Raw genomic sequence first — 27,092 nt, 5'->3', positions numbered from 1 at the left:
GCACTTCAAAGGCAGAAGGAACCGGAGCTGTTGTTCCATGCTGCATGGCTGAGTGAGCTCTGTGCATAGTGAGGCGGCAGGCCCGGCCCCCACCAGGCCCCCAGGGGTCCCTCCACGGCTTGAGCTAGGAGCCGACAGCAGCCCCCAAACCACTGAAATAATTTACACTGGACAATGTTGGCTCTGGGGCCTGTGCTGCCTTAGTTTTGGGTATACACATCCCCCACCCCGCCTTTCTTTTTTTTTCCTTTCTTTCTTGCGCCTCTATTTTATGGGGATGACTAAATCTTTAAACTATGTTAGCAGTAAACACAGCTAATTTACCCCCTGCCTCTTTGAAACAGCTGTTGACAGCTGCACTGTAATTCAATCAAGGATCTTTGTAGTGGAGCCTACCAAACTCCCATTTATTGTTGGGTTCCATCTCTCCTGCCTGGAGCCCCACACAGCTGCAGCAAATGTTGATGAGCGCCCCCTTTCTCCCCAGGGCCTGGATGATAAACAGCGTGTTAATGGTGGGGCCAAGGCAGAGAGTTCTTAGCAAACAAACAGAACTCCAAAGTCCAGGAGTTGAGAGAAAAAACAACACACAGACATACATGGCCCCAAGAATCAGAACCAAATGTCTTCTTTTATTGAAAAGTCAAAACCCTTTTTATTTTGTCTATTTATACAGAAAATTCGCTGAAGGCTGCTCTATACAAAAGCTGAAGGTACATTGGTCTGATCGTTAATAAATAGTCTTAAATAAGAAAACAAACAGGCTGGGGGAAGCGAGCTCATCATCCTGAACAAGGGACTGAAGGAGGGTGTAAAATGAGCTTCCAATGGACATAAATAATTTCTTTGTTTTGTAACAATTATTTACATGTTTCAATGTACAAAGGAGGCTAGCCAGAAACCAGGTGGGGCATGGATGGTGAGGAAACTCGCACCAAGAGGGAACCACACAGAAATCCCCAGATCTGCCAACAGATAACACGAAGTACAGCGAAAACAGGGACTCTTCCCCACTGACCAGGCAGATGGGAGGCTGCAGCCTAAGCTACTGAGGAAGAAAAATAAAAGAAAATAAAAACGGGATCCCAGTGTTTCTAGGAACCAACTTAATCAAGATGGAGAAATGATTCCCTGCTGGACCGGGTTCCGGGGGCACAGGCCTCGCCCGGATAACCCTGCTCTTTGTTTACAGACAGCCCAGAGCTCCACAAGGCCTGCATTGCAGCTGGAGGCTGGGTGCACAGCATTTAGGGGACCCGCTGGCCAAGGCAAGGGAGGCTCACGCCAAGAGCCACATCAGAGATGGCACCTTTGAATTGGAAGGCTCAATGAGGACGTCACTCTCAGGGCAGTTTCTAGATCCTTCCATTTGAGATTCACGTCCACCGTATCCTGCACCTAGCAGATCTCCACCGTGCCATCTGCTCCTTACCTCAGGGAGCTGATAGTTTGCAGAGTGCTCAGTTGGGGTCTGCAAATGAGAACAGTGGCTACAGTGGCCCCGGCTGGCACCTGGACTCCAGAATGCTGCTAATCGTGACCAACACGGGAACCCACCTGGGGGAGGGACAGCATGCCTGCCCACCCCACCCCCATCTAGAGTGAGGGTTCATCAACACTTCTTAAAATAGCCCATGTTAGCTAGAGTTCAGAGTCAAGGTGTGGGCTCTCCTCCCGATTGCTGTCCCTTCCGCCCTGTCATGCCATGTTGATTTTCTACCACCAGGAGAGCTAGAAAACCAATTCCGAACATCTTTCGGCGCTTCTCACGCCTATTTTAATTTCTGCCACCACACACGCAACCGAAGGACGGGACATATATTTCCTTCAAGGTTAACACACCCCCTCCTCCAAGCAGAAATTTGCCCTCTCCCTTCCCAGTCAAATCTTGGATTTGGGCAAGTCTATGTAAACAGCAGGCCTCTGCAAGCCTCAGAATGAAACCAGAATGGAACAGAGAGGGGGACTCCCCTGCCTCCGCCGGCCACGGCTTCTGTTTATGAAATCAGAGTAAACCAAGAAATGGGGATAAATTGTTTAGGAAAATATATCTGTAACATCCTAACCATTTTCATTCATTCGTTTTATTGTGACATTTATTACAGGAACTTCCGTGTCAATTTTCCTTGCACACAGACACAAACGTGCCCACCCCTCGCCGTGCCCCCTTCCTCCTGCTGCTGGGCGGCCTGGCTGAAGGGTGCTCCTAATTACCCCTGGGAACGAGTCAGTGCATGGCTGAGACCTCACAGCCAATGATCAGGGCCGGGCAGTTTTTCTTTATATATTTTCTTTCCTTTAGGTTTTGCCTGCAGCAGCGTGTAGGATCTTGTCCATAGGAGGCTGATGAAAACCTGATCAAAAGGCATTTGCCTCTCCAATTCCTTAATCCTCCTACGCCCTTAAGGTTGGGGACGGGGGCCAGGCAGATCTCGCGAAAGGCGGTTGCGGTGCTGGGTGGTGGGAGACCAAGGACCCCAGAACAGTGTAGTGCCAGTGGGTCTGACCTCCGTGAGGTGCTAGTGGCAGCCACAGGCTCGGACGACCATGTTTCTGTATTTCTTCAGGATGACATTGGAGCTGTCGTCGAAGTAGAGGACAGAGATGGCGTTGAGCTGAGTGGGGGCACAGCACGGCTTGGGCACCGTTTCGGGGTTGATGAAATGGACCTGGAACACACAAAGAATGGCGGCAGCGGTGAGCAGCGCTGGGTCCCTGCTCCCGTTCCCTAAGGAACGCCAGCTGCTTGGACAAAATGACGCACCTGACACTCCCCCTTGGGAGTGACCACACGTCACACTTCCAGTTCTGGCCCGTGACGCATAACCTCTGGTGCACAGACCAGGGGACCAGAGCACAGAGGTGTCCACAGCTGGGGAGTGAGCGGCCAGGTGGGTCTCCACCACCCCTCGGTCCTACGCACTGCACAGTGTTCACCGCGTCTCTCTGCTCAACCCACCGGGAGCCAGAGACCCTTAGCCCCCAACCACGACCGTCCAAAGCGTCTCCAGACATTGCCACATGTCTCCTGGGAGGCAGATCTGTCCCTAGCGGAGAACACCCGGGTTAGACAGAGTGGGCCAGCAGGTCAAATCCTGTCCTGAGGCCTGGTTTTGTGAATAAAGTTTTCTTAGCACCTGGCCAAGCCCACTGGTTCCAGAGTACCCAGGGCTGTGTCTGCCCTGCAGAGGCCTGAGCTCAGGAGTTGCAACAGAGGCCTTCTGACTCACGAGGCTAAAAATATTTACCATCTGGCCTTTTTCAGAGAAAGGCGGCTGACCTCTGGGCTAGACCTGTCCTGTCCAAGAAAAATACAATGCAAGTCACACGTGTAATTTAAAACATTCTAGCGGCCACGTTTGGAAAGATGAAAAAGAAATAGGTAAAATTAAATACAGTATTTCATTTAACCTGGTATCTCAAACATATTATCGTTTCAACATGCACTTATCACAAAGAATCCTTTTTTTTTTTCTGCACTAAGTCTTTAGAACCTAGCGTGTATTTTATACTGACAAAGCACCTTGATTCAGATCGGCCATATTTCCAGTTCTCAAGAGCCACGTGTAAAAGTGGTTACCGGATTGGATGGTGCAGGTCTAAATTGTCCTAGACGCTTCTGCCTCTTGAGCAGTAAAACTTGGAGGACAAAACTGGGCAAACACTTGGTTGGACGTCCGCGAGAAAGAAGGGGCTCTAGAAGGGAGGGATGAAGGGATGAAACCAGATGCCGCTCGGGTTGACTGGTCCTTCCTGCTCGTGGGATTCTATGCACCTCACAGCAGACAAAGGCCGGGGTGGGGGTGGCAAACAAACTCAAAGGCCCGAAGGGGACACGCAGGCACCACCCGACAAGTGAAGGAGGCGAGGAGTAAGACAAGAGGGGATAGTGAGGGTTGGGGCAAACCCAAGGCAGATGCTGCCCGCTGACCTCGGCCAACCAAGGCCAGTGCAGCTGGGTGTGCCCAGTGTCCAGGACAGGCCAGGGATTTAGTTCTGCTTTGTTTGCATGTGAAACTTCCAGGTTTCCAACACACTGCGTGTGCCAAGTGAAAGCATTCTGGAAGCCTCCAGCCTGTGACCTCTGACATAAGACAGCACACTTAGAAGCTTTTTATTATGGACGATTTCAAACCTTACAAATCTAAACCTTACCTTGAATAATTTGAAAGCAAATCCCAGACATCAGCTCATTTCCTGTGTTTTTCACCAGGACCCCCAAAGGCAAGGATCCCCCCCTTTTTTTATTTGCTTCAGAGGTAGAATTTCGTGACTCATCAGTTGCATACAAGACCCAGTGCTCATTCGGCCAAGTGCCCCCCTTCATGTCCATCCCCCAGTGACCCCATTGTCCCGCCCACCTCCCTTCCAGCCCCCCTCAGTTTCCTAGAGCTCAGCGTCTCTTATGCCCTGCCTCCCTCTCGATTTTCATCTTACTTTATTTTTCCTTCCCTTCCCCCTTTTGAAACATGACCACAGAACCTCTTTTCAGAATAATCAGCTCTTTCTGATCCCAGAGCTCCTTCGTGACACGCAGACTGAGTGGGTGATCAGGGGACAGTCAGGCTCCCCCTGTATGGGCCATGAAGCAGGTCGGAGGGTAGAGGTGTGCCCTTGGCAGGTGGGAGACCCCCCCCCCAGCACCTCCCAGGGGCATCAGGGCCGGACCCTAGGGCGAACGCGGGCATGGGAGAACAGGCCCAGGCCAAGAAACGGGTTGGGAGCACTATTTGTTTCCAGCCCAAGGACTTTTCAATCCCAAGCAGGACTTTAGAGTTTACCTTTGGGGAAGGAAGAGCCTTGGAAAAGCATAGCTAAAAGAGAAGCCAGAGAAGCCTTCCCTCGAAGGGCAGACAGAGAGGTCCAGATAAAAGGAATGGGGGGCTTTCTCCCCAAGACATAACATGTGGGGCAGGAACAAGTTTGCCACTAAACAAAAGAAGCCAAAAGCTTCAGAACAAACACAACTGTAGGACAGAAGGGATGGCCCCGGGTAGTGAGCTCTCCATCACCAGGAGCATTCAAGCCAGGGAAAGGCCCCCATGATGTTCATGGCAAGGAGCTAGATAACCAAGACCCCTGAGCCTCAGATTCTAGGCCAAAGAACCAAGTTCCGAATTTTTAGCACTGTTGCTGTTTTCCATGCAATCGTTAAAATCACTTCTCCCAAGTGTCAGCAGGGCTGGGTACCCTGTTCAGAGCTTATCTTCTTATCACAGTGAATCCTCCAAGGACCCCATGGAAGTTCAGCCTGTAACGGCCTCTGCCCCACGCCATCTCTCTGGCCCGTGGTCCTGTCTACCAGCTTCCTCCCCCTTCCTCCTCTGCTCACCTGACCACTTCTCTCCCTGGAAACTGAGCCCCAAGGGCAGGGAACAGGTCTGTGCTGCTCCCTGCGGTGTCCTCAGCTCCCAGTGCGGGGTCTACCTGCAGGAGATGCCCTTGGATGGCTGAACCCCAAAGATCAAGGCTAGGAGGCAAAGACCTGAGCTCGGGGGCAAGGGGGAAGGACGAGCTCTCGAGCCGGCCTGAACCCAGGGAAGCCCAGACTTTGGGGGCCGGGGGTGGGGACACTCATGGATGACGAGCAGACATGCGGGCGACCGAGAACAGTCGCCCAGAGAGAGGCAGGGCCAGGGCTAACGTCCCCATGAAGCACAGGGACATTATCCAAGATACCCTTAGGAGCCCCTGAAACTGCTCTTCTTTCCGAATTGGGAGAAATCTGTGAACTTCAGGGTCAGAGACTACACACATCTTTACGCCAATGCTGTTATAAAATATGATTTTAATCTTTTTTTTTTTTTTTAAATGGAGGAAGGGGCCTACACCAGGAGGAGAGCCCAAGGCTCACGAAAAGTCAGGGCCCCAGTCCGGAGGAGTGCTAGGCAGGGTCCCGCGCACCCCTGCCCCGGCTGAGCCCGCCCAGAGGACGTGCAGGCCACACTCACCAGCGTCTGCACGATGGCGTGGTTGGTGGCGTTCATGTAGGAGTTCAGAGGAAAGGCGCACTCGCCCTCACAGTAGTAAGCAGCATAGCCTTCAGGAGCGATGATCCAGTCCTGCGGGAGGGACAGCATGAGCCCCACATGACCTCTCACGCCCCGGCCCCCTCCTGCGGGCCAGGCTCCGTGCTTCCAGGGGACAAAGACGCAGCCCACACCGTCCTGAGCAGCTGCGGGTCCCACAGAAGCAGGAGAAACGGAGGCTAGACGATCATAGTCCCCGCAGAAGGCAAAGTGAGGCAAAGACCACCCAGGGGCTGAGCCGAGCCCAGAACGGATGCCTGCACGGCCTTGCTGGGAGGTGGCCCAGAGATGTGTGACCGGGGTCGGTGGGGGGGCGGGGTTTGTCAACTCTAGTGCTGTGAGAGGTGGTTACAAGTTGGCAGTTTGCTTTGAGCAACGTGGGAGAGCGAGACGACTCACCCACAACACTGAGAATGAAATGACTGTGCAGACAAGCCCGCCCGCGCCTGGTGCACATGCGCGGCTTGGTCAAGGATGCTCACAGCCAGGCCTGCCTTTAGGGCTGGGTCAGCCCGGGGATGCCGTTCAGATAGCACATACACCCCTCACGGACTCAAGTCCGTGGACTCTGTCTGCAAAGGAGCTGGTGTCTCGGGTCAGGCTCCAGCACCAGGATACAGGCACGGCCAGGCGCCCCACGGGGCACAGACCCACGGGAGGGCTCCACACCGGCTGTGGGCTACTGTCCCGGTAGTGCACAGTCCCCAGGGAGGGATCCGGACTCCCCCACCGGACCACAAGCCCGCTGAGGAGTGGAGAACAAAACCACTGGTCTTGGGGATCTCAAAGCCCCGTTCCGGATATTTGAGCTCCATGAGGGCAGGCAGAGGGTCACGCTCCCTGCTGTGTCTCCCGGGCCTGGAAGAGCGCCCAGAATGTCAGAGACGCTCATAAACAGTCATTAGAGTGTATGACCCTCATACCCGTCCTAGGATTCATCCCCTGCCCTTGGTCCCATTCCGCCCGAATCATCCCGGAAGGAGCTGTCACGGTCTTATGACGCAAGATCATCCCCAAACAGGTGCAGGATCAAGCACCCAACCCGAGCTGGGCCAGTCCACCCCTGCCCCGGGGAATCTGAATCATGGAAGGGGAGGGATGGACAGGGCAGCGGTGGGGGGGGGGGGAGGGCTGCAGGCGACGGGCTCTGCCCCATCAGAGAGGAGCAGCCAGCCACAAGATGGAGTTCAAGTTCCCACAGCGAATGAGGCTCGGAGTCCAGAGTATTGGGGCTCCTGGTTCTCTCCTGAATCCCCCCCCCCAAGTTTTTGCTCTTGCATGCCACGAGGCGTCCCTGTACCCTCAACCTGACTTCTCCACGCTGCTTGGGACTCTTGATTCTGGTGAGAAACGTGACTCACTGCACACACGGGATGCAGGCCTGCTGCTGTGGGGGGAGCGCGGGGACGCCCACGCCGGAGCCCCCGCCACCGGGGCCCGTGCGGCCACCCGTCCTTACCTGCCAGCCCAGGTCGCGGAAGCTGACGTACAGCTCGTGCTTCTTGCATGCCTGCCTCTGATCGCTGCTGCTGTTTTCTGCATTGGCGGGAGACAGGGGTGCGGGCGGGGGACAGGAAACACACACATGTGTCAAGGCTCCCTCAGTCTAAGGCAGCGGTGTGAACACAGACAGACTCAGCTAGAAGGAGACCTTTCCAACACAACAGCCGTTTGAGGACCTGTAGCCTTAGAACTCACTTTCATCCCTAGCGAACGGCCTGGGTAGGCAGTGCCGTCACCCCCACCCCTCTTGTGCCATCTTAGCCCCCAGCACTCTCGGATCCGTCTGTGGACCTTGGCCTTTCGGTGCACAGGTGTTGTCCGGATGCTGACCGCTGCCGGGATGCCATACAGGAACCCACGTGCCGCCATGCTGGCTGCGGGGGCCTGCTCAGAGGGGTCTGCCTCCGGCCGAGCTCACCGGCCAGGCCAGCCTCCCTCGCGAGGCTCACCCCTCTTCAAGGGCAGCAGGGAGGGGCAGAGACCGGGCCTGGGACAAAGTCCCCACCACCAGGAAGAAATGAGAGGGTGGGAAGGCCAATCCCACGGACCTCCCAGAGAGACACACCAGCACTGAGGTTTCTTTGAGGAGCGAAAACTATGCACTGGGGTTTTCCAGAAGTATGTAATGTTTGCAGGCATCTGGGCTAGGGTTTGAGCACTTGGAAACACGTAGGAAGCTCTGCCCCCGCCCCCTCTCTCTCTCACACACACACAGACACGCACACACATTCGGGTGTTCCTGCACAATTTTTCATCTTGCAGCTATGGGTATTTTTTTTTTTTCCTTATCTATGACTTGTCTTTCCTCCAGCTAGAACTTTCTAGGGGCTTTCTTTCATGCTCAGAGCAATGTCTCAACACCCGCCCTTGGCCTGTATGGCCCAATATGGCCCTGATTCCTAAGCCACAGCCTTCTTTCTGTGCTGTGGATGTACTGCCAAGCCTGTCCCTACCTCAGAACCTTTGCACTTGCTGTCTCATCCACCCAAAATGCTTCTTCTTGTGATCTTTGTATGTCTGGCTCTACTTGATATTCACGTCTCTCCTCGAATGTTGCCTCTTCGACACTGTGAGGTTACCACTGGGTCCCCAGAGCCCAGTGTCTATCAATATGTGTGTCATTAACACACAAATAAAGAAGTCAATGCCTCTGTCTATGGCTGTGATCCTTCCAGGCCTCAGTGTCCCAGAAGGTAATGCACACCAGTGGGTGAGGGACACAAGGAGAACTGCTCCCAGGGTGGAGAGCAAAGTCCAGGAGACGACCCAGGGTTGTCTGCTCGCCTGACCTGCACTTGGGAGCCATCCAAACGCATCTATTTCTCCCTGCCTGGTCAGTTCTCTCAGATGGCTAGGTGAGTGGCCCTCCTGGTGGCCTCAAGGGCTTGTGGCAACCCCAGCCCTTGTCACTGACTGGTTCAGAAGCCAGGACTGAGCTCACCAGCTCTTATCTCATCCTTGGAGTGAGGATTGGTTCAGATAAGAGCAAATGATCCCATTTAAGCCAAAAGGACATGGTGGCAGCATGCCAGGGGCTTCTGGAAAAAGTTTCCCAATTCTTAAGGAAGACCATGAGAAAAGATGCTCATCTGTTGCCCCTGTTGCCTGGGAACAGCAAAGGAGGAGCGTTGATGGTTACATCAGCCACAGCCTTGAGGAAAAGCCAACACTGAACATGGGGGACAAGGACAGAAAGCCAGGGCTTTCATTGTTGTTGACTTTCTGGATCAACCAACCCTCATGCCCACCCAACCTTGGCACTGGGAGCCAATGGCTTTCCTAGTGGTTGAAGCCACCTGATCTGTGTTTCTGAGACTTGCAGCCAAACCACCCAAGGGCTCCTGTCTGGAAAGGTGCATCCGGTGTGGGAGTGGTTGTCAAATGGAGCCCAGGTTAGACCCTGGAGGTGTAGACCCCAGAGCACACCAGCTCCGGAGTGGAGTCTGACCAGTGGGTCAGAACCAGGCAAGGGGGTGTGGCTACAGCTCCAGAGTCAAACCCTGGTTCTCCTAGACCTTGGGCTCCTCGTCTGCAGAGCGAGGAGGAAGTGCCTACTGGGGCAGCCATGTGTGTTCAAATCTGTTTAGCACAATGCTCAGCTCATAGCCACCAGATGCTGATTATTATCCTTCCAGTCCACCTGCGAGGAAAGGTTAAAACTATATACACACTTCATCCCCCCCATACACTCTTTAACCATTTGGAGTTAATGTCTGCTTCCTCCAAACCCAACAAGAAGCCACGTTTGGAAGAAGTGAAATACCCATCGGTTTCCTGCTATCCCCAGGAATTCTATCTGTATGGCTTCTAGGTTAATGAGAAACAATAAGATAAAAAGAATATCACTGAACTCCCTTCCCTGGACCTCAACTTCCCCATCTGTGAAATGGGTGTGAGGCCTGAAATGGGTGTGAGCCACATGTGGCGACCATACACTGTAAGTCAGGAAGATCTCCTTGGACACCTGCTGGGCGTTATGTTGTCCTAGAAGTAATGAATGCACAGGCACCCGGGCTACTCCGAGGCTGGGAACCAATCTGAAATGAAGTGGTGAGGGAGGGGAGTGAGGGTGGGAAGGAGAAAGAGAAGGAAGAACAGGGTCGAGGAGAAGAAGACAGGGAGGGAGGGCAGCAGAGGGCACAGCAATCAGAAAATGGTCTCCAACAGGCCTTCCGGAAATGCGTAGGTCTGAGATGAGCACATGTGCACGGCGGGGTGGGTTCAATCCTGTGCAACTTCCACCGCCACCAGCCTCTGTGAATGTTCCTGATTTTGTACGTATCTTTATATCTACAGTTCAGCAAAGCAATTTTTAAAGATTTGTAGACCAGTGAGAAAAATCACATTGAATTCATTATGACAGAATTGCATGTGTCTTTTCAGGAGGGATCCTGGCCCTCAGGGACACTCAGAGCTCCTGAGATGACCTCAGTGAGGGTGGGGTGGGCACAGTCTCACCACCTCGGTTCCTAGTGCTCCATCCATCCATCCATCTATCCATCCATCTTTCCATGCATCCACCCATCTTTTCATTCATCCATCCATACATCTATCCATCCATCCATCCAACAATCCATCCATTCTTCTATCCGCCCATGCATGCATCCATCCGTCCATTCATATAAACCATTACTGAGTGTCTGCTGGTTTATAGATGTTGTTGTAGGCATCAGAGCTACAGGTATGAACAAAACAAAGCCCTGCCCTGGGGGCACTTGTCTTCCAGTGACAGAGGCAGACAGCAAGCCAGTGAGTAAACAGAAACTGCATCCTGTCGAGGTGGAGAACAGTAGACAGAAGAGGAAGGTGGGCTGCCGGGGAGGCTGTGGGATGGAGGGTGCTAACAGAAGGCTCTTCCGAAGAAGTGATGTTTGTGTAAGAACCAAAAGCAGCCAGAGAAGCATCTAAAGGAGGAAAATTCCATGACGAGGATGTAGGGGAATGGAGAGGAGGGTGCCTTCCATGACCGAGAAGGTCCGCAAGAACCCTAACAGCCGTAGTTGCTGACCAAGGGCAGAGAGGCAGGCACTGGAGCCGTCCAGGGGTGAGGAGGCATGAGGGGGGCTCAGCAGCAGGCAGTGCGGGAGGGGCGGAAGGTCTACTTTGCTGGACCGAGTTCCGAGGCTGGGCGCCAGGGGAGGACAAAGAAGGAACGGGGGCCTGGGGTTCTAGCTGCAGGGGTAGCAGGGTCTCTGGAGGGCTGGGTGGTAATTAAGATATGAAGGTCAAGGTCAAGGGAGCCATCAGAGAAGAGCCTCGAGAGATCTATTGGACCATCTGCAATACTGTCTAGAATGCACTGAGTGGACGTCCAAAGACGGCCTCCACCGCTGTGGCCATGCCCGCGGCCGCAGGTAGAACCGTCAGTGTGCGGCCTCCTTCTCCCTCTTCACTGGAGGGAGGTGGGAGGCAGAGGGAAAGGAGGAAGAGCATCCCTGGGGCAGTGATGTTAGCTCGGGACAGGGACGTGGCAAAGAAGTTTCACATCAAGCGCCAACACTGCTGGCTGCTTGATGTCATGAGTAAACAAGGATTGGAAGCTTTGGGAGGCTCAGTGAAAAGAAGGTGCTACCATTGATTAGTAATGTCTGCCATGCACAGAGGCAGGGCGGGTGTAGGCCTGAGAGTCACTTTTCCCAACCCTATCTTCAAGCAAAGCAATGGTATTTGGCTTAATGTTGAAACCCAAGACACTGAAATCCAACAGGATTTGGATTTTGTGAGCAGCCTGTGAGCCCAGCTGTGGGTGTCAGTGGGGGGCTGGGCGCTGGCCAGACCCAGCCACCTGCACTACCACTCTAGGCCTTCTCGGATTGTGGGGCTGCTCTGGGAGAAAGGGGTCAGAAGTCTTGTTTCCTGATGACCTCATATTAGCAGAAAGACTAGGACAGGGAAGAAGAGATGCCCGCAAAGGAGACTCCCAGATCCCCCAACCCTCTGGTCTGGCCTCCCTGAACCCACGCAGGTTCCTCATCTGCCTCGACCAGCCCCTGCCCGAGCAGCTCACAAGTTACAACCCCCAGATCATTTAGGGAAGATGCTTAATTCCTAGGGGGTTGGGTGCAAACATGGGAGGGGAGAAAAAAGTGCGACCCAGTCTCTCAACCCCAAACCATACCCCCTAAGAGCAGGGGAAGGCTCTGGGGCAGGGTGGGGGGTGATCAGCCTACAGGGACCTCGCAGCGGACCACAGGCAGGGGCGTGTGTCCCTCCCACACGTGAAGGGCCGGCACGTGAGAGGGTTCAGCAGGATACCAGCCATCACGTGAGGTAAAGCCCTTCAAAAGAACGTGTATGTTTGCGTACACCCACATTCAGACATTCTGGCTTACCAAGCCTTGGGGTGGGGGGGAGGGGCAGGCCTTGGTATTTTTTAAAAATTAAATTTCCAGGAAGGATTGAGATGAACTGCAAAAAGGACTAGGAAGTAGAAAGTCCCAGGATGAAGGCAGATTCCAGGCAAGCTAGGACAGCTGCCATGTGAGGGAGTGAGAGCCCCGTCCTGGGGATTATGTAAATGGAGTGTTTGGTGTGGATGCAGGAGGAAGTCGGGTGTCGAATTCTGCATGAGGCCTGGTCCCTCTGCCTTCATTACACCCGTCAGGCCTGCAAGACGCTGGAGTCTGCAGGAGGGATTGTGCCGCCACATCCTGCCTGGCTGATACGGAAAGAAACCTGGCAAGTTCCCCTCGTCTGACCCTTCCTGAGCACCCCACCCTGCTCCCCGCCATTCTCAGCACAGCCAGGAGGATCATCTGATCATCCCTGCCCCCACACCATCGCTTAAAGCTCGGCAAAGGCTTCCAAATTTGTTTTGGATGAAATTCAAACTCAAGATGTGACTCTTAAGGGAACTCCTGATCTCACTCACCTTGCCAGCCCCACCCTCCTCCTGTTCCACGGCCTCCTTGTCCCCTCAAAGGAGCCCCACTGCTTCCCACCCTAGGCCTCTCTGCCCATGGGTCCCACTCCCTGGATCGCTCTGGTCCAGCAGACCCAGCCAGGCCTCGGGGTACCCGCTGGTCCCCGAGCTCTTGGGGGGGCATCCTTCTCCACCGCTCCCTCCTCCAGGACGTGTCCATCCCTAGTCATCATCCCTCGCCTCTCAGGCCTGTTACTAAGTGACAGCCACCTCCAGCCTGGCCCAGACCCCAAGGGTGGTCCATAGCTGGGCTTTCCCCAGGGGGCCCCAATGGCTAGAGCCAACACAGAAGAGGTTTCCACCGCAAATTAAGGGATTCGGCAGGATTTTCGACAGGAGGCCTTACAGAGCCTTCCGAGAAGCCTAAAACAGAGTGGATGCACCGGCCCGTGAAGAAGCCTTCCCGAGTCCCTGCACACCAGCTTCAGACACACTGAAGCCATCCGCGGGCCCGTGGGGTCAGGAAACCCTGCTCTAAAAACTCCACCAAGCATAAGCGACCAGTCCTTTCTTTGCCTTCAAAAAGGAAAATAAAGGGGCGCCTGGGTGGCTCAGTGGGTTAAGCCTCTGCCTTCGGCTCAGGTCATGATCCCAGGGTCCTGGGATCGAGCCCCACATCAGGCTCTCTGCTCAGCAGGGAGCCTGCTTCTCCCTCTCTATCTGCCTGCCTCTCTGCCTACTTCTGCCTACTTGTGATTTCTCTCTCTGTCAAATAAATAAATAATCTTAAAAAAAAAAAAAGGAAAATAAAGAGAAATGTAAAAACTGGCTACGTGAACCCAAATTAGCTGATGATAATATAAGGTTAGTCTGGGAGTGGGGGCTTCCTGGCCACCGTGCGCCCCCCAACATGCCCCTCTGGGCCAGCCTCAGGGCCCAGGAGCGGGCAGCGCTGAGGAGCTCGGCTCCGAGTTCCCCACGCGGCCGGCAGCCTGGTTCCCGCTGCGGACCCTGCCTGGCCCTGCAGCCCACCCGGAGCCCTGAGACGGCACAGGGACGCGCAGCGTAAACCACCCTATAAAACGTGGTGGCTCCTCTTCCGAGGGCTGCGTTAACGGACGATCCCAGACGTGGCAGCTGAAAACCGCCTGTTGATCTCCATCCAGCTCTGTGGTTCGGAAGTCCAACACGGGCTCCAGTCAAGGTGTCAGGGGGCCATGTTCCTTCTGGAGGCTCAGGGACACATCCATTGCCTTGTCTCTTCCAGCTTCTAAAAGCCACCCGCCTTCTCGTTTGCCACACCCCGTCCCCGCCGCCAAAGCAGGTGACGTCACACCTCTCCGTTCTCCTCCCGGCCTCACAGCTCTCTGACCACGTGAGGTTGGATTCTCCCTCCGGAAGGACCCCCGTGATTACAGTAGGATGCTGGGCCCGCCTGGACCATCCCGGCTTATCTCCCCATTCTACAGTCTGCTGATGGGTAACCCGCATCCTACCGGCAGCCTTGGCCCCCTGTGCCTTGTAAGGCAAGGCACTCACCAGTCCCAGGGATTAAGACACGGACGTCTGGGGAGCTGAGGGAGCACCCCTCAGAGAGCCACACAGCTGGCCCTGGGGAGGGGACGGGGAAGGAGTTTTCTTTCAGCCACAAGCTGGGCTCTTGGGATCTGGGTGGTCACTTCCGCAGTCCGTGGGGAAAATGGTTTGGTGGTGAAGTTATCGGCATCGAGGTGCATCTTTTCAGAGGCGGCGCTCAACGTGCAGGAGATCGTGAGGCAGGTCAGGATGTGGGCCTGCAGGCCACAGGCATCCCCAGTGCTGAAGAGGCCGGTCCAGGCCCACCCAGCTCCCAAACTCATCCCAGCAACCCCAGGCCATCGGATGCCAGCAACATCCTGGGGCCTGGCCAGCCTGGAGGGGAAAGGGCCACGTCGCAGCCAAGCCCTGAGGCCGGCAAAGGCAGGCCCAAGGGAACTCGGCAGATGCCTGGTAAATCATCAGGAGACACTTACAAGGATCGTTGGGGGCACCAGGGCGCACCCTGGCGAAGCCAAGCAGGCTCAAATCCCAGGGCTGCCTCTCACTTGCTTTGTGCACGTGGAAAAGTTACTTAACCTCTCCGAGCCCCACGTCTGCCCCCGCTATCAGGTGGGAGGACACCCTCCGAGCCCCACGTCTGCCCCCGCTATCAGATGGGAGGCCGCCCTCCTCAGAGCTTCAAGAACTACAGAACACCAACGGCTCCAGCCCCGAAGTCACGCACTAGCCAGTACTTCCTCCTAAAATCTTTGAATTGCTAGCTATGAAAATGCTACCTTTATTTTTTAATTTGTTTTTACTTACAATAATGCATCATGGCAATGAACCGAAAAGTACCCCCTAAAATACACTGAAAGATCTAGTGCTCATTTTTTTTTTTACTTATAAAAACAAGACATTTCAAACAAACCTAAAAATCCCCAAATAATACACAAAAAACTCACTACCACCCATTAGTCAAAGGAGCCATGAGTTCCAAGCATCTTTCGCTTTAAGAACCAAAATTGAAAACACAGCAAACTCCCCCATTTTCCTTCCTTTTCACTCGCAAGCAGCGCCTCCCTGGGAAGGTGGTGGGTGTCTTCCCGCTTCATGTTTCTAGAGCTTTCTTTCATTTATTTGTAGCCGTCGTTTTGACCACTTGGAAATTTACATGACTGGCATCGCTCTACTAATGCTTGGCTACGTGCCTTTCGGAATGAACTTACTACTTACACACAGTTAAGGCGGTGAGCTCCGCGCAGGACGGGATTTTTGGGCCACAAGCCTACTGGGGTCCTGCTGTGGGTCGGGTCCGTGCATGAACCCTCCTGCCGCCCAGGCATACCTGCCACGTTGGCCACCCGTAGGGCTTCCTGGTTCTTGGGCGTCTTGGAGCGGTTCTGGCTGCGCTGCTTGCCCCCCGTGGAGCGGGTGCTGCGGAGGTGGACCTCCGTGGCCTTGAAGAAGGCCACCATGAAGGGCTGCTTGTTCTGCGGCCCGTGCCGCCCGATCAGGCCCGCCAGCTTGGGGTTGATGCTCTGCCCTAGATAGGAAGCAGGCAAATGCACAGAAGATCCATTTCAGAGGAGAAGCAGTTCGCAGGGAGGGGCTGCGTGGGCGTGACGTCGCCCACGCCTCACAGTCCACTCATGCACCTGCTACCGGTCCGTCTGGCAAGTGCTTATTCAGCATTCACTCTATGCCAGGTTGCTCGGGGGCTTGGAACACAGCAGGGAAGCACACAGGGGGGTCCTCTGGGTGTGCATGCAGTGGGGCAGGGGGGCAGGCGGGCAGCACAGACCACGGTAGCCCCTGCTGATACGTGTGCGTGCAGCGTAGGAACCTGGCTGAGATTTGCGGGCTCCGGCTAATGGAAGTGCCCCTTACATTTCACTGGCCAGAGCAGGTCATGGGAGCCACCCAATTTCAAGAGGTGGGAGAACTCTGTTTGCCCAAGGAGGGTGGGAACAGTTGCAAACAGCCCCAGTGACGACCACCTTAGGCATGGAGGGGCTGTTTGAGCAGAGGACTGGGTAACAGCGAGGGAGGGAGCCATGTGGGTCCTGGGGATAGGCATTCTGGGCAGAGTGTACTGCAAAGGTAAATGCTTAGACGTGGGAGTGAGGTGGGGTGTTCAAGCAACAGGGAAGAGACTGCCGCTGGGTTAGAGCACAGACTGGGGGGTGAGGAGGGACGAAGGAGGGATCAGTGGGATAAATCAGGGGGGCTGTCGGGAGCACAGATCATGTGGGGTCCTGTGGACAACAGCAAGCACTTTGCTTTTATTCTGTTTCCTGAGTTGAACAGTGCCCCCGCCCCCAATTCATGTCTACCCAGGAGCTCAGGATATGACCTTATTTGAAAATAGCATCTCCACGGACATAGATAAGGTCACACCAGACTTGAGGGTGGTGATGGCAGCTAACCCAATGACTGGTGTCCTTAGAGGAAGACCACGTGAAGACACAGAGACACCAACACACACATGTGCGCATGCACGCGCGCGTGCGCGCGCGCACACACACACACACACACACACTCTGAGGGCAAGAAGCCAACAAACACCAACACCAAAGAAGCCAGGAGAGGCAAGTAAGGACTCATCCCTCAAGCCTTTGGAAAGGGAATAGCCCTGGGACTTCCGGCCTCCAGAATGGGGGGACAAAACACTAGTGCTTTAAGCCTCCCAGTTTGTGGAGCAGGGGGCTGAGAGAGTGGCACCAAGTCGCAGCCACGGGGTGTTCAATATGAACAGGGGGCACCCCGAGCTGTCTCTAGCAGAGCACCTTGGGTGCCCCTGAGGAGGCCAGGGGGAGGCCACTGGGCAGTCCAGGGAGAGGGACGGGGCGGGCCCCGGGAGGCAGGGAGCAGAATTGGACAGAGACAGTCAGATCCTCGGTGATTCATTTTTCAAATTGTCTTTGGGATTTATGTTTAAGGTTTTGTTTTGAAATGATTACAGATTCACAGGAAGTTGCAGAAGAAAATGTACAGGGACGTGCCCTGCACCCTTCCCAGTTACAGCCCACAGTCCCATAACTAGAGCATATCCAAAGCCGAGAACAACAGAGCCCGGTCTACTTGGAAAGAAACAACCGACAGCATTTGCCGAGGGACTGGACAGAGAGTGTGAGAAGGTGCAGAGTCATCCCTGACTTCCATGCTCTGGGGCCAAGCACCTGGAAGAAGGGAGGGGCCGTTTATGGAGGTGGGGAAACCGAGGCAGGGCTGGGGTAAGGTAGAGAGAATCAGCCGGGGAGGGGAGCGTGGAAGGCAGAACGCAGTGTGGTTCAGTGGCTGCTGTTTGCAATGTCCACCTGTCACCGGAGGGACACTGGCAGGTGGGCAGGACCATCCCAGCATGAGTGTGGCCCCTGATCCGGGGGGAGCGATGGACCCGGAACCAAACGTGCTCTGGCCTGGTGCCAGACTTCCTGGGTTCATGCGTTGCCTCTGCCATTCAACACACAGACGCTTCTCAGAACAGAGCTTTGCACGTCGGACACGCTAGAGAAATGCTGGCCTGGGGCGTGGGTCGGGGTGACACGGAGAGGCTCCTCTGGGGACAGGGTGTAGCTGGGCAGCGGAGTGACGGCTGAGTCCAGGCATCCAGTCTCCACCACCGAGAGGGCAGGGTTCACACCGGGTGCCCAGTTAGGGAGGATCTGGAAGGAACTGGGGGAGGAAGGAGGAGGACACCCAGAGGATACAGGACCTGAGAGACAGAGAGGAGACAGCAGATGGAACAAGGACGGCGTCCTGTGTTCTGCTGCCGGGCGGGGGGGTGCTGGGCGTGGAGAACAGGCCAGCAGCACAGGCCACCGCCCGATACGTACCGGATGTCATGCTGCGTGGTGATAAATATTCCAAAAGAAGATAAATCAAGAGACAGGGCAAGGAAAGCTGATGTCACTCATGAGAGAACAGCCCAGAGGCCAAACAGGCTGCCCAAGGACACCCAGCTTGGAAGGGACCGAGCAGAGTCTGGACCCAGGCTATGTACAAGTGACATAAGTGTGTAACCTCCAGCTAGGTTGGAGGGGGTCAGAGGCCAATGAACGCGGTGATTCTAGGGGCGCTGGGCCCGTCCACATCTGGAATTAACTTCATCTGGAGCCCCCCGGACGGGCCCAAGTCAGGAAACCCAGCCTCCCGGGGCCCAGATCCGCACCAGAGGTTCGCTTTGGTGTTTTCACAGCTCGTGTTTAAAAGAGCAAGCGTCCCCCATCCCCCACGGTTGTACCTTCACCCCCTGGAACGTTCGGCTCTCCTGCATTCTTTAGCAAGGGTTTCCTCGAGTTCATGCATTTATAATACGAATGATCCTATAAAAGAAACCATTAAAGCGGAGCCCCTAGGAATTGTATCTTGCCCTACCCCCACCTGGAAGGCTTTTAGGGCAAAATAAAAATGCCTCGCCTGAAAACCCGATGCTGTTCCAGGCACAGTAAATCCAAGGGCTGCAAGCGGGCTGCGCAGCACCGAGGGAGGGTGTCCGGCCGGCTCGCGCCGCGGTCAAGCACAGCCAGGCCCGGAGACCTGCAGCCTCGGGGAAGCAACAGGTGGACACGGGGGCAAGGGACACTTCCAGGGGGTCCGAACTCGCATCTGCCACTGACCGCCCTGTGTGGGCCAAGAGAGGTAAAGCTGGATGCTGGGGCCTCAGTGGCCTCATCTGTAAAGTGGGGATGAGGCCATTTGTCTCACCCATGCCCCCTCTCCATGGTACCCAACCCAATTTTCATTCTGGCCTTTGTGCCTTAGCGGCCCCGCCCTGGCCATAGGGGTGGGCCTGTGGTCTAACGGACAACTAATGTTCCAGCCACGGTGACTGGCTCAAGGATGGGCCTGGGACCCAATGCAGCCAATGAGTGGAAGAGAGGCACCCTGGAAGTTTCTGGAGAAGAAACTTCCCATTTAGCATCCAAAAGCAACCTTCTCTCTCCCCAGAAAAAAACTGAGGGAGGAGGAATGGATGGAGCCCCAGAAATGGCCACCAACTGGAGACCACGAGAGGATCCCGTTTTCAAATGGGGCTGATCTGGTGGAAGGAAGAGCAGAGAGACAGACACAGAATCTCTGATGACATTGCTGAACCACTGGATCAAACCAGTCCTGAAGCTCGTCTCTTGCCCCAACCACCAACATGACTAAACCCCCGTGACTGTTTAGTCTAAGCCGCATACACGTGTGTCTACGAAAACAGGTGTGTGCAGTTCCTCATAATTGGGATGGGACGGTTACCGCGGTTTCATATAAACCTGGGTTTTATGCAATAAGCCCTGGACATCTTTCTCCGTCAGCCAAACACCCCGACCTCATCCCCTGTGGCCACAGAGGAGCCTCGCATCTGAAAATGCCTTTACCTCATCCTCTCCTACCGACAGACAATGAGATTAATGTCCCAGCCTTAAAACAACCACCCCATTGTTGGCCCATTAGTTTATTCAGCAACTACTAGTGAACACCTACTGTGTGCCCGGCTCTGTGCGAGGTGCAGGCACAGCAGTGAGCCAGAGGAACCCCCAAAGGCCCCCCGCCCTCCAGGGAGGAAGATAAGCCCAGGGATGTGGAGTGTGGTGGCCACGAAGAAACTAGGACTGGGTCGGGGGCAGGGACGGTGGGGGGGCGGTGCACTGATCAGGGAGAGAAGGCCTCTTAGCCATGGGGATTCTGGGGGAGGAACGTTCCCCATGGCAAGAAAGGCCAATGCCAAGTCCAGGAGGCAGGAACACACGGTATGTGTTTGAAGAACAGGGAGGAAGGCGGTAGGGTCGGAGGGGGGGGGTACAGTGATAAGGCCGGGTCCCTGGGGCCGCTGTGGGGGCTCCGGATCATAGTCTAGGTATGACAGCAGCCACAGAAGGTCTGCAGAGGGGATGTGGCCAGACCTCGGTGGTGAGAGGCCCACTGAGGCTGGCGTGGGAGGAAGAGGATGGCCCAGAAATGAGCCCCCTCCCTCCAGGTTTTCCTCTAGACTCCCCGCTTTGGCAGCCTCTCTGTGTCCTGCCCACATGCCCTGCAAGTCAGGGCAAGGCGGTCCCCTCCACCCACTGCCCCAGCACAGGTCAGGGCTCCAAGACGGGCCACAGCATGTTCACCAAACAGACGGCGGCAACACAGTGGCTGGTCCCGGGCCCCCGGCACTGAAGCCATTGGGGGGCACTAGAGGAGGTGCACAGGTGTCCCCAGAGCATCCCTCCCCCAGAGTCCTGACAAGCAAAACTGTCTGCACACATCGCCAAGTGTCCCCTGGGAGGTCCCAGGTCCCAGGTGGCGAGCCACAGCTTGGCACACATCCTCCGTACAGCAAGCTCCACTCCTGGACCGACACGCAAAGGTAGGTCCTCGCCGTCAAGTTTTTAACTGCAAAACTCCAGAGACAATGTGGCGTTTTACCCAGACAGTTAACGGACCAGGCACCTAAATAATTCATTCATCTGTTTTACACATATTCATGGTGCACAGGCAGGGGCCAGGCACTGCCCTGTACCCTGGAGGTTACACCCACAGCCTGGGGAAGGAAGCTCGGAGTCAGATAAGCTGTGACCACATCTGGGAGAGAAGAAATTTAAAGCATATACCAACATACATGAGTATGTACGTGCATAAGGGTTTTGTTTTGTTTTGTTTTAATACCCCCCAGAAAGGGCCGAGAAGCGTTTTACTGGAAGAGAGGACGTGTGGGTTGTCTGGCAGAAGAATTGTTTCATTTTATGATATCACAGGGTATTGGCTTTACTTAGCATGAACCGGGGCAAGCATCTGTTTTGATGCTGTGTTTCTAAATGTCCAGGGTGAGTGTCACGACTAGGGAGCCAGGCCACATGCACCGGGCTGATGGCTGGAGGGAGAAGTAACTGATGGAGACAGGGAGGCACGAGAAACCAGACACTTGAACCGTAAGGTCTGTGTCTTAGGGGAAGTTGGAAAAGATGTATAGTCTAGCTAAGAATTAATAGGTTAAAAAAAAAAACCCCCACCTGAAGATTTGCCCAAGAGCAGGTTTGCCAGATTTTGCAAATTAAAATACAGGAAGCCTGGCTGAATCCGAGTTTCAGAGAAATGAAGAATGTTGGCAGTATATGGGACATACTTATGCTATGTAATAATTTATTATTTATCTGAAATTCAAAGTTAATGGGATGTCCTGTATTTTAATCTGCCCAGAGGTCCTCCTCAAGTGAGGAGAGGAAGGTCTTCCTAACATAGCAGTAGATCTGATCCCCCTGTGCTGGCTGCACCCGGACACCATGGGCGAGACATCTGGTCTACCCGGTAGGCAGGTGCGTGGGCTCAGAGCAATGGCTCACCGCTTTCTTCTTCTTTGGTGGAACGCATGGCTTGGCTCTTTGTGGGCTGCTTTACTTCTGTTTTTGTTTTGGGTTTCGTTTTTTTAAAATGTTAGTGTTTAAACAAACATCTTGTATACAGATGAGTGAGTCTTCCCAAATATACAGACTGATGTGGTCACCGCTCTGATCAGGATGTAGAATGGCTCCTGTGCTGCCTTTTATCTCGTGCGTCGAAGCTGGAGATACCGCTGCTTCCTGGGGACACGGGTCAAGGTCTGGAGACATTTTGGAGCTTTATGACTTGAGGGAGGTGCTTCTCCATCTCGCGGGTAGAGGTCAGGGATGGTGCTGAACATTGTATGGTGCTCAGGGGGGCGCCCCCCACGGAGCAGGAGCCGGCCCCCGATGTCAACATGCTGATGGAGAGGAACTCCACTTTCTAGACCTGTTCTTGCTCCAAGACCCGTCCCAGGCTCCCACACAGCTCCTCCTAGGATGGGCACTGCAGGCTGCTCAGAGATGGTCTCCTCCCTAAAAAGGCAGGCAGAAGGAAAGAAGATCCTCTAGCCTGCCTGCTTCCTTCTTCCGTGCTTGGGGACATGGAGGCCGCCAAATGTGATGTGGTGAGTCTTAGGACACAGCGTGGAGTCAGGAGGGAGAAGATCTTGACTACTGTTGATTCTGTACCCCAGGGCTTGGCCAACTACAGCCCGTGGGCCAAATCCAGCCTGCCGCCTGTTTTTGCAAATAAAGTTTTATTGGAACACCTCCTTGCACACTGGTGCACATATTTACCACCCGCGTGCATGCTCTAATGCCACGGCTGAGGAGCTGTGACAGAGTCTATCCAGCCCACAAAGCCTCAAACTTAATTCACTATGTGGTACTTAATGGGAAAAGTTTGCTGACCTCTGCTCTAACCAACCCTGGGTCCGCACCCTTTCGGACTTGTAAAGGAGACCACAACTGCCTGAGATAAGGCACTTTTGTTGTCTATCATCTGCCCGTGGACGCGTTCCCGACAGAGCTGGTTCTCTCCATTGCTGGTTCACAATATAGACGAGGAACAAGCATTACCGAGTGTTTGCTCTGCGCCAGGCACGGTGCTGGGGCCACTCCACGTGCGGCTGCTCAGGCAGGCCCCCCGAGCCCACATTTACAGAGGGGGAAGCTGTGTGGAAGGTGTGAACTTGACCACCACACCATCGCTGAGTCCAGGTGGGATAGACACACAGGAAGGAAAAGATTGCTCGGGCATGAACGTGGACAGCCTACAGAGCCTCAGACGGCAGGAAGGATTCCCCAAGGCATGAGGAGGAAGGTCTTCCAAGGGGGGAGCCGAGTGGGTGGTGGTGTGGGTGCAGGACAGGGACGAGCCAGTCAGTGTGCGTCAGGCCACTGCTGGCGGGTCCTGGAAAGGAAGGAGCAGAATCAGCACGCCCAGCTCCGGGGAAGCTCCCCAAGAAGGGGCATGGAGCCCGAATGGGGCCTCTTGGGAGAAGAGAGAGCACAGCCCCATCACAGAGAAAGCGTCATCTTGGTTCTGTGATTCTTTGTCTTCCAGACCCAGAGCCCCTGCGGAGGCCCCCTGGTGGAGGCCCGCAGCAGCAGAATGCCCCTCGCGCATCGGGATCCTGCAAAACACGTTAACTCCAGCCGCCTGTCTCCGCGGACCAAGGCCCAAGGGACGGGTGAGAACGTAGTTACCGCTTGTGACATCCGCCGGGCCCCAGTAACCCCATGTTGTCCCAGCCACGCTGCGCACCCAACCCGGGAAGGACCCATCCCAGCCTCTGGGTCATCAAGGCCTCCTCCTGTCTCTTACTTGGCTTCTGCACAAACAGGATGTTTGCAATCGCAGGGCGAAGGCGCCTCCGGGCCAGCGGCGCTGTGGGCGGGGGCTGCTCGCCAACCTCGGCTTTACGCGGCTCAGCCTCCGCGGTTGTCGTGGGCGCGTGGCTCACCTCCCGCTCCCGGCCTGGCCGCCGTAGCCCAACGCTGGGACAGCAGACGCCCTCAATCCTTTAAATGCCTTGCAATCCCATTCAATCCCGTCGGGGAGGATGGAGAAGAGAGGCACGTGCTGTCGCGCCCGAGGAGAGAAGCCCGAGGCTCCCTTTGCGCACAGACGTCCAGAACACAAGGAAGGAGACACAGGGCGGGTGGCGGGAGAAGGGGCCCTCCGTGTCCAAGAGCAGCAGCTGGAGGCAAGGTGGGCAGAAGGGACCACCAGATTGTCTTCTCGGATTGGAGAGTTGGGCTTTTCGGCGCTGCCCTCCTGAGCCTCCGAGTGATTTCTTCTCTGGACAAGAGAGAGCAGGAGGACGCTGTAACCTAGAACAGGAGGCTGAAGTCCTTGTCTTGGGAGCAAATGTCCAGGTGTTTCCACGTCTGCAAGGACAGAAGTGCCTCCAGTTCAAAGCAGTGTCTTCCTTTCCTTGTGGCTTTGGGATGGAAGGTGGCGATGGAAAAACCATGGATAAACCCTCCTGCGGATCCCAGAACTTGTCCTCACGCCTCCTCCCTGACCTTTAACGTACGGTCTCGTCACTCTCCACCTTCCGATGAGATCGTGGGCGACGTGATGGCAAAATCCCTCAGGCTGTAGCCCAGGGCCTACAACAATCCCGGGCTCGTCAGATGTTTGTTGAGTGAAGAAATGTGTTTCCAGTGCGGGCGGAGAGGCTCTCGACTATAGGAAGCAGGTTCTAACACCCAGGTGCTGGGGCAGGGAGAGGCCGGGATCGCTCCCCAGCCTGGGACACTGGACCCAGGGCTGTCCTGTCCGCAGGCACAGTGCCCAGGCCTGGGTACTTTGAGGAGCCCGTGAAAATGTTTTAATGTCTCTTAAAGTCAGAAGACACATAAACTTTTGAGGGTTACAGAAATTGTTTTCGTTTTTAGTCCAATCAGGATTATATTCATCTTTATACCGTCGTGGTCATGAAACATCATTTTTACTATTTTTCTTTTTAATAGAGGGAGGAGCCCACAAAAGTTACATGCAGCGCTGGCCACTTCTGTTGGTCCCAGGAGCGGGAAGCCCACTGTCCTCTGGGTTCTTTCTCGAGCCCTTTCCTTCCCCAGCAGGAAGCAGGACACTGTAGGGTCCCGGGCTGTCTACCCCCAGGGCTCAGCCATGTAACCGGCAGGTGATCATGGGGTACGCTCTCCCCAAGCCTGGTTCCCACGGACCACATTTCCTGGGAGGCGTCCCAGCAAAGAGCGAGGTTGGGGGGCCGGAGTCCGACCCGGCCGCAAAGCCCAGGTCTGCCCGAGGAACTGGGTGACTTCAGCCAAGTGGATCCCCCTTCTCGGCCTCGGTTTCCTCGTCTGCTAACGTGTCGATGCTCACAGCCACACTCCCTGGGTGGGTCACAGTGATCACGAAGCTTGTCGACGACAACCATGACGATGACAGGAGCATGCGGGAGGGAGCATGGTCAGGGTGCCAGGCCCAGGGCTCAGCATTTCACAGGAATTCACTCTTCTGCCCGATCATTATTGCGCCAGTGGAGGAGAAGAAGGGACGAGACATGGAGAGGCTGCACCAGCTGCCCAACATGACACGAGGCCGTCCGAGGAGCAGGGACTGGGCTGCCGGCTCCGGGGTCCGTGTGGGAGCCACTGGCCATTCCCTGGTCTGTACAGGAGCCTGGAGCTGGCAGCCTGGCCCGCAGCGAGGGGTCAGCCCTCACCGGCATCACAGGGACAGCTCCCTTGTCAGCTGGCTAGCTCTCTCTAGCTCTGGGGGAGCCAGAAGGCATCAGCACCCTTCTAACCATGCCTCTTTTCCTCTCCCACTCACTCGCCGCTGGAGCAGGGGCACCCCCTGTGTGGCTCGGGGGCGGCTGCCTTTCCTCCTGTCTTCTGTACAAAGGGAAAGACAAGCAGATGCCAGCCCTCCTTCCCACATCGTCCTGTCCCCGGATGAGACACTGCTCCCCCGTTGGCTCCCAACAAGCCACAGGTGCCCGGAGCATTTATGGGCTTCTCCCCTGCACAGGCACACTCTTCACTGCTCCCCAGGGGCACTAACAGGAAGGCATAGCTGTTGGGAGAGGGAACAGATGCACACATCCTGGGTGGTCTCAGGAGGGACCTGGAGACCCGGTGGGCAGGAGGCTCACATCACACCAAACATAAAGCTTCTCAGAGAAGATCTATGACGTCTGTGCCTCACTAGGCTGGAAGCAAGCTCACCAGTATAACTATCATCAACATGCCCATTGTATGGGTGGGAAAACTGAGGCCTGAGATGGGACAGACTCCGTATTCCGGCAGCCACCTAGCAGCGACAAGGTGCTGCTAGGGTCTGGACCAGGATTAGACCCTGTACCTGACTCGGTGCCCCTTCTCCTTTCCTCCCAAAGAGGGCACTGGGGGCTGGGCCCAGGTGCCACCGCCCTGGAACTCGGCTTGCCGAGGTACCATAGGAGGCAGCCATGCTCACTGAGTTTAGGTTAATGCCAGCAGTTGCCCCCGTGGCTCCCACAGGCGGCACAGCCGTGGTGCACCAACAAACAGAGCCCCGAATCCAAGGACTCCCCAGCAGGCTCTGCTGGTCTTTCACGGGGGTAGGGATTTAACCTGATGGGGTGCTCAGCCCGAGCATCGTCTTATTAGCAGGTACCCCAAAACACGGGGCATGACTTTGTCAGCAGGTCAGCACTGGGCCAGGCCCCAAGTGACTCAGGGAGCTCGTGAGAAAAGGCAGCTTCCTGGGCCCAGCCCTCAGGGACTCAGCATCCGTGGGTCTGGGGTGGGGGCGGGAATCAGTAGTCTCAATGTGCCCCCCAGGGGATTCTGAGGGACACTGGGGTCAGAGGGAAAGCAACTGCGTAGCCAGGAGCCCGTGGTTTCAGAAACACTGGGCTCACTTGCTTCTTATCTCATTCCCACGAAGATCCCCAAATTCATACCCCCAGTTAGCCATCGTTCACTTTATCCCTCTCTGATGGTCTGCGTGGGTGGTCCTTTCCCGCCCCAGGCCGCCGGGCCAAACCTGTCTCCTGGGTATGCACAGTGCCTGGACAGAGCAGCCCAATTCTGAGTGGTGGCATCCATGCCCAGCTCCAGGCGCCCCATCTAGGAGGGGGCGGGAGGGGAGGAGACAGGCCCTGAGTCATGAGTACAGTTTCCGATCCTTGCTCAGACCCTGGGTAGCATCTTACAAGCACTAGGCTATCCTCCCCTTAGATGAAGAGGGATCCCCAGGGATCTGCCAGAATATGGAGTCGCACACCTGCCAGGGGCCTCCTGTCCCATGAGGATCTTATTGGCAGCACCTGCCTTGTGTCTCCATGGTGTGAATTACAAGAGGCTATGGCATTACGCACTGACTCTGGGCTCAGCCGCTGTCCCAAGTTGAACAATTAAGCT

The 27,092-nt window shown here is 55.4% G+C and overlaps 1 protein-coding gene across 1 annotated transcript in view; it reads right to left on the bottom strand.

Annotated features, from left to right (window-relative positions):
* Window positions 1-597: 597 nt before the first annotated feature.
* Window positions 598-27,092, bottom strand: part of BMP7 (bone morphogenetic protein 7) — an 88,350-nt gene continuing 61,855 nt past the window's right edge. Inside the window, exons 4-7 of the mRNA XM_080813708.1 lie at window positions 15,761-15,958; window positions 7,489-7,565; window positions 5,952-6,062; window positions 598-2,669 (exon numbers count right to left, since the gene is read on the bottom strand). Of these exons, the coding sequence (XP_080669834.1) occupies window positions 2,520-2,669; window positions 5,952-6,062; window positions 7,489-7,565; window positions 15,761-15,958 (536 nt within the window). The 3' untranslated portion in view covers window positions 598-2,519. The remainder of the gene's footprint in view (window positions 2,670-5,951; window positions 6,063-7,488; window positions 7,566-15,760; window positions 15,959-27,092) is intronic.

This window comes from Martes martes (assembly GCF_963455335.1).
Source record: "Martes martes genome assembly, chromosome: 9".
In the NCBI taxonomy this organism is placed as follows: domain Eukaryota; kingdom Metazoa; phylum Chordata; class Mammalia; order Carnivora; family Mustelidae; genus Martes; species Martes martes.
Note: the sequence above shows the minus strand (reverse complement) of the source record. Positions and strands in the feature narration are given on the sequence as shown.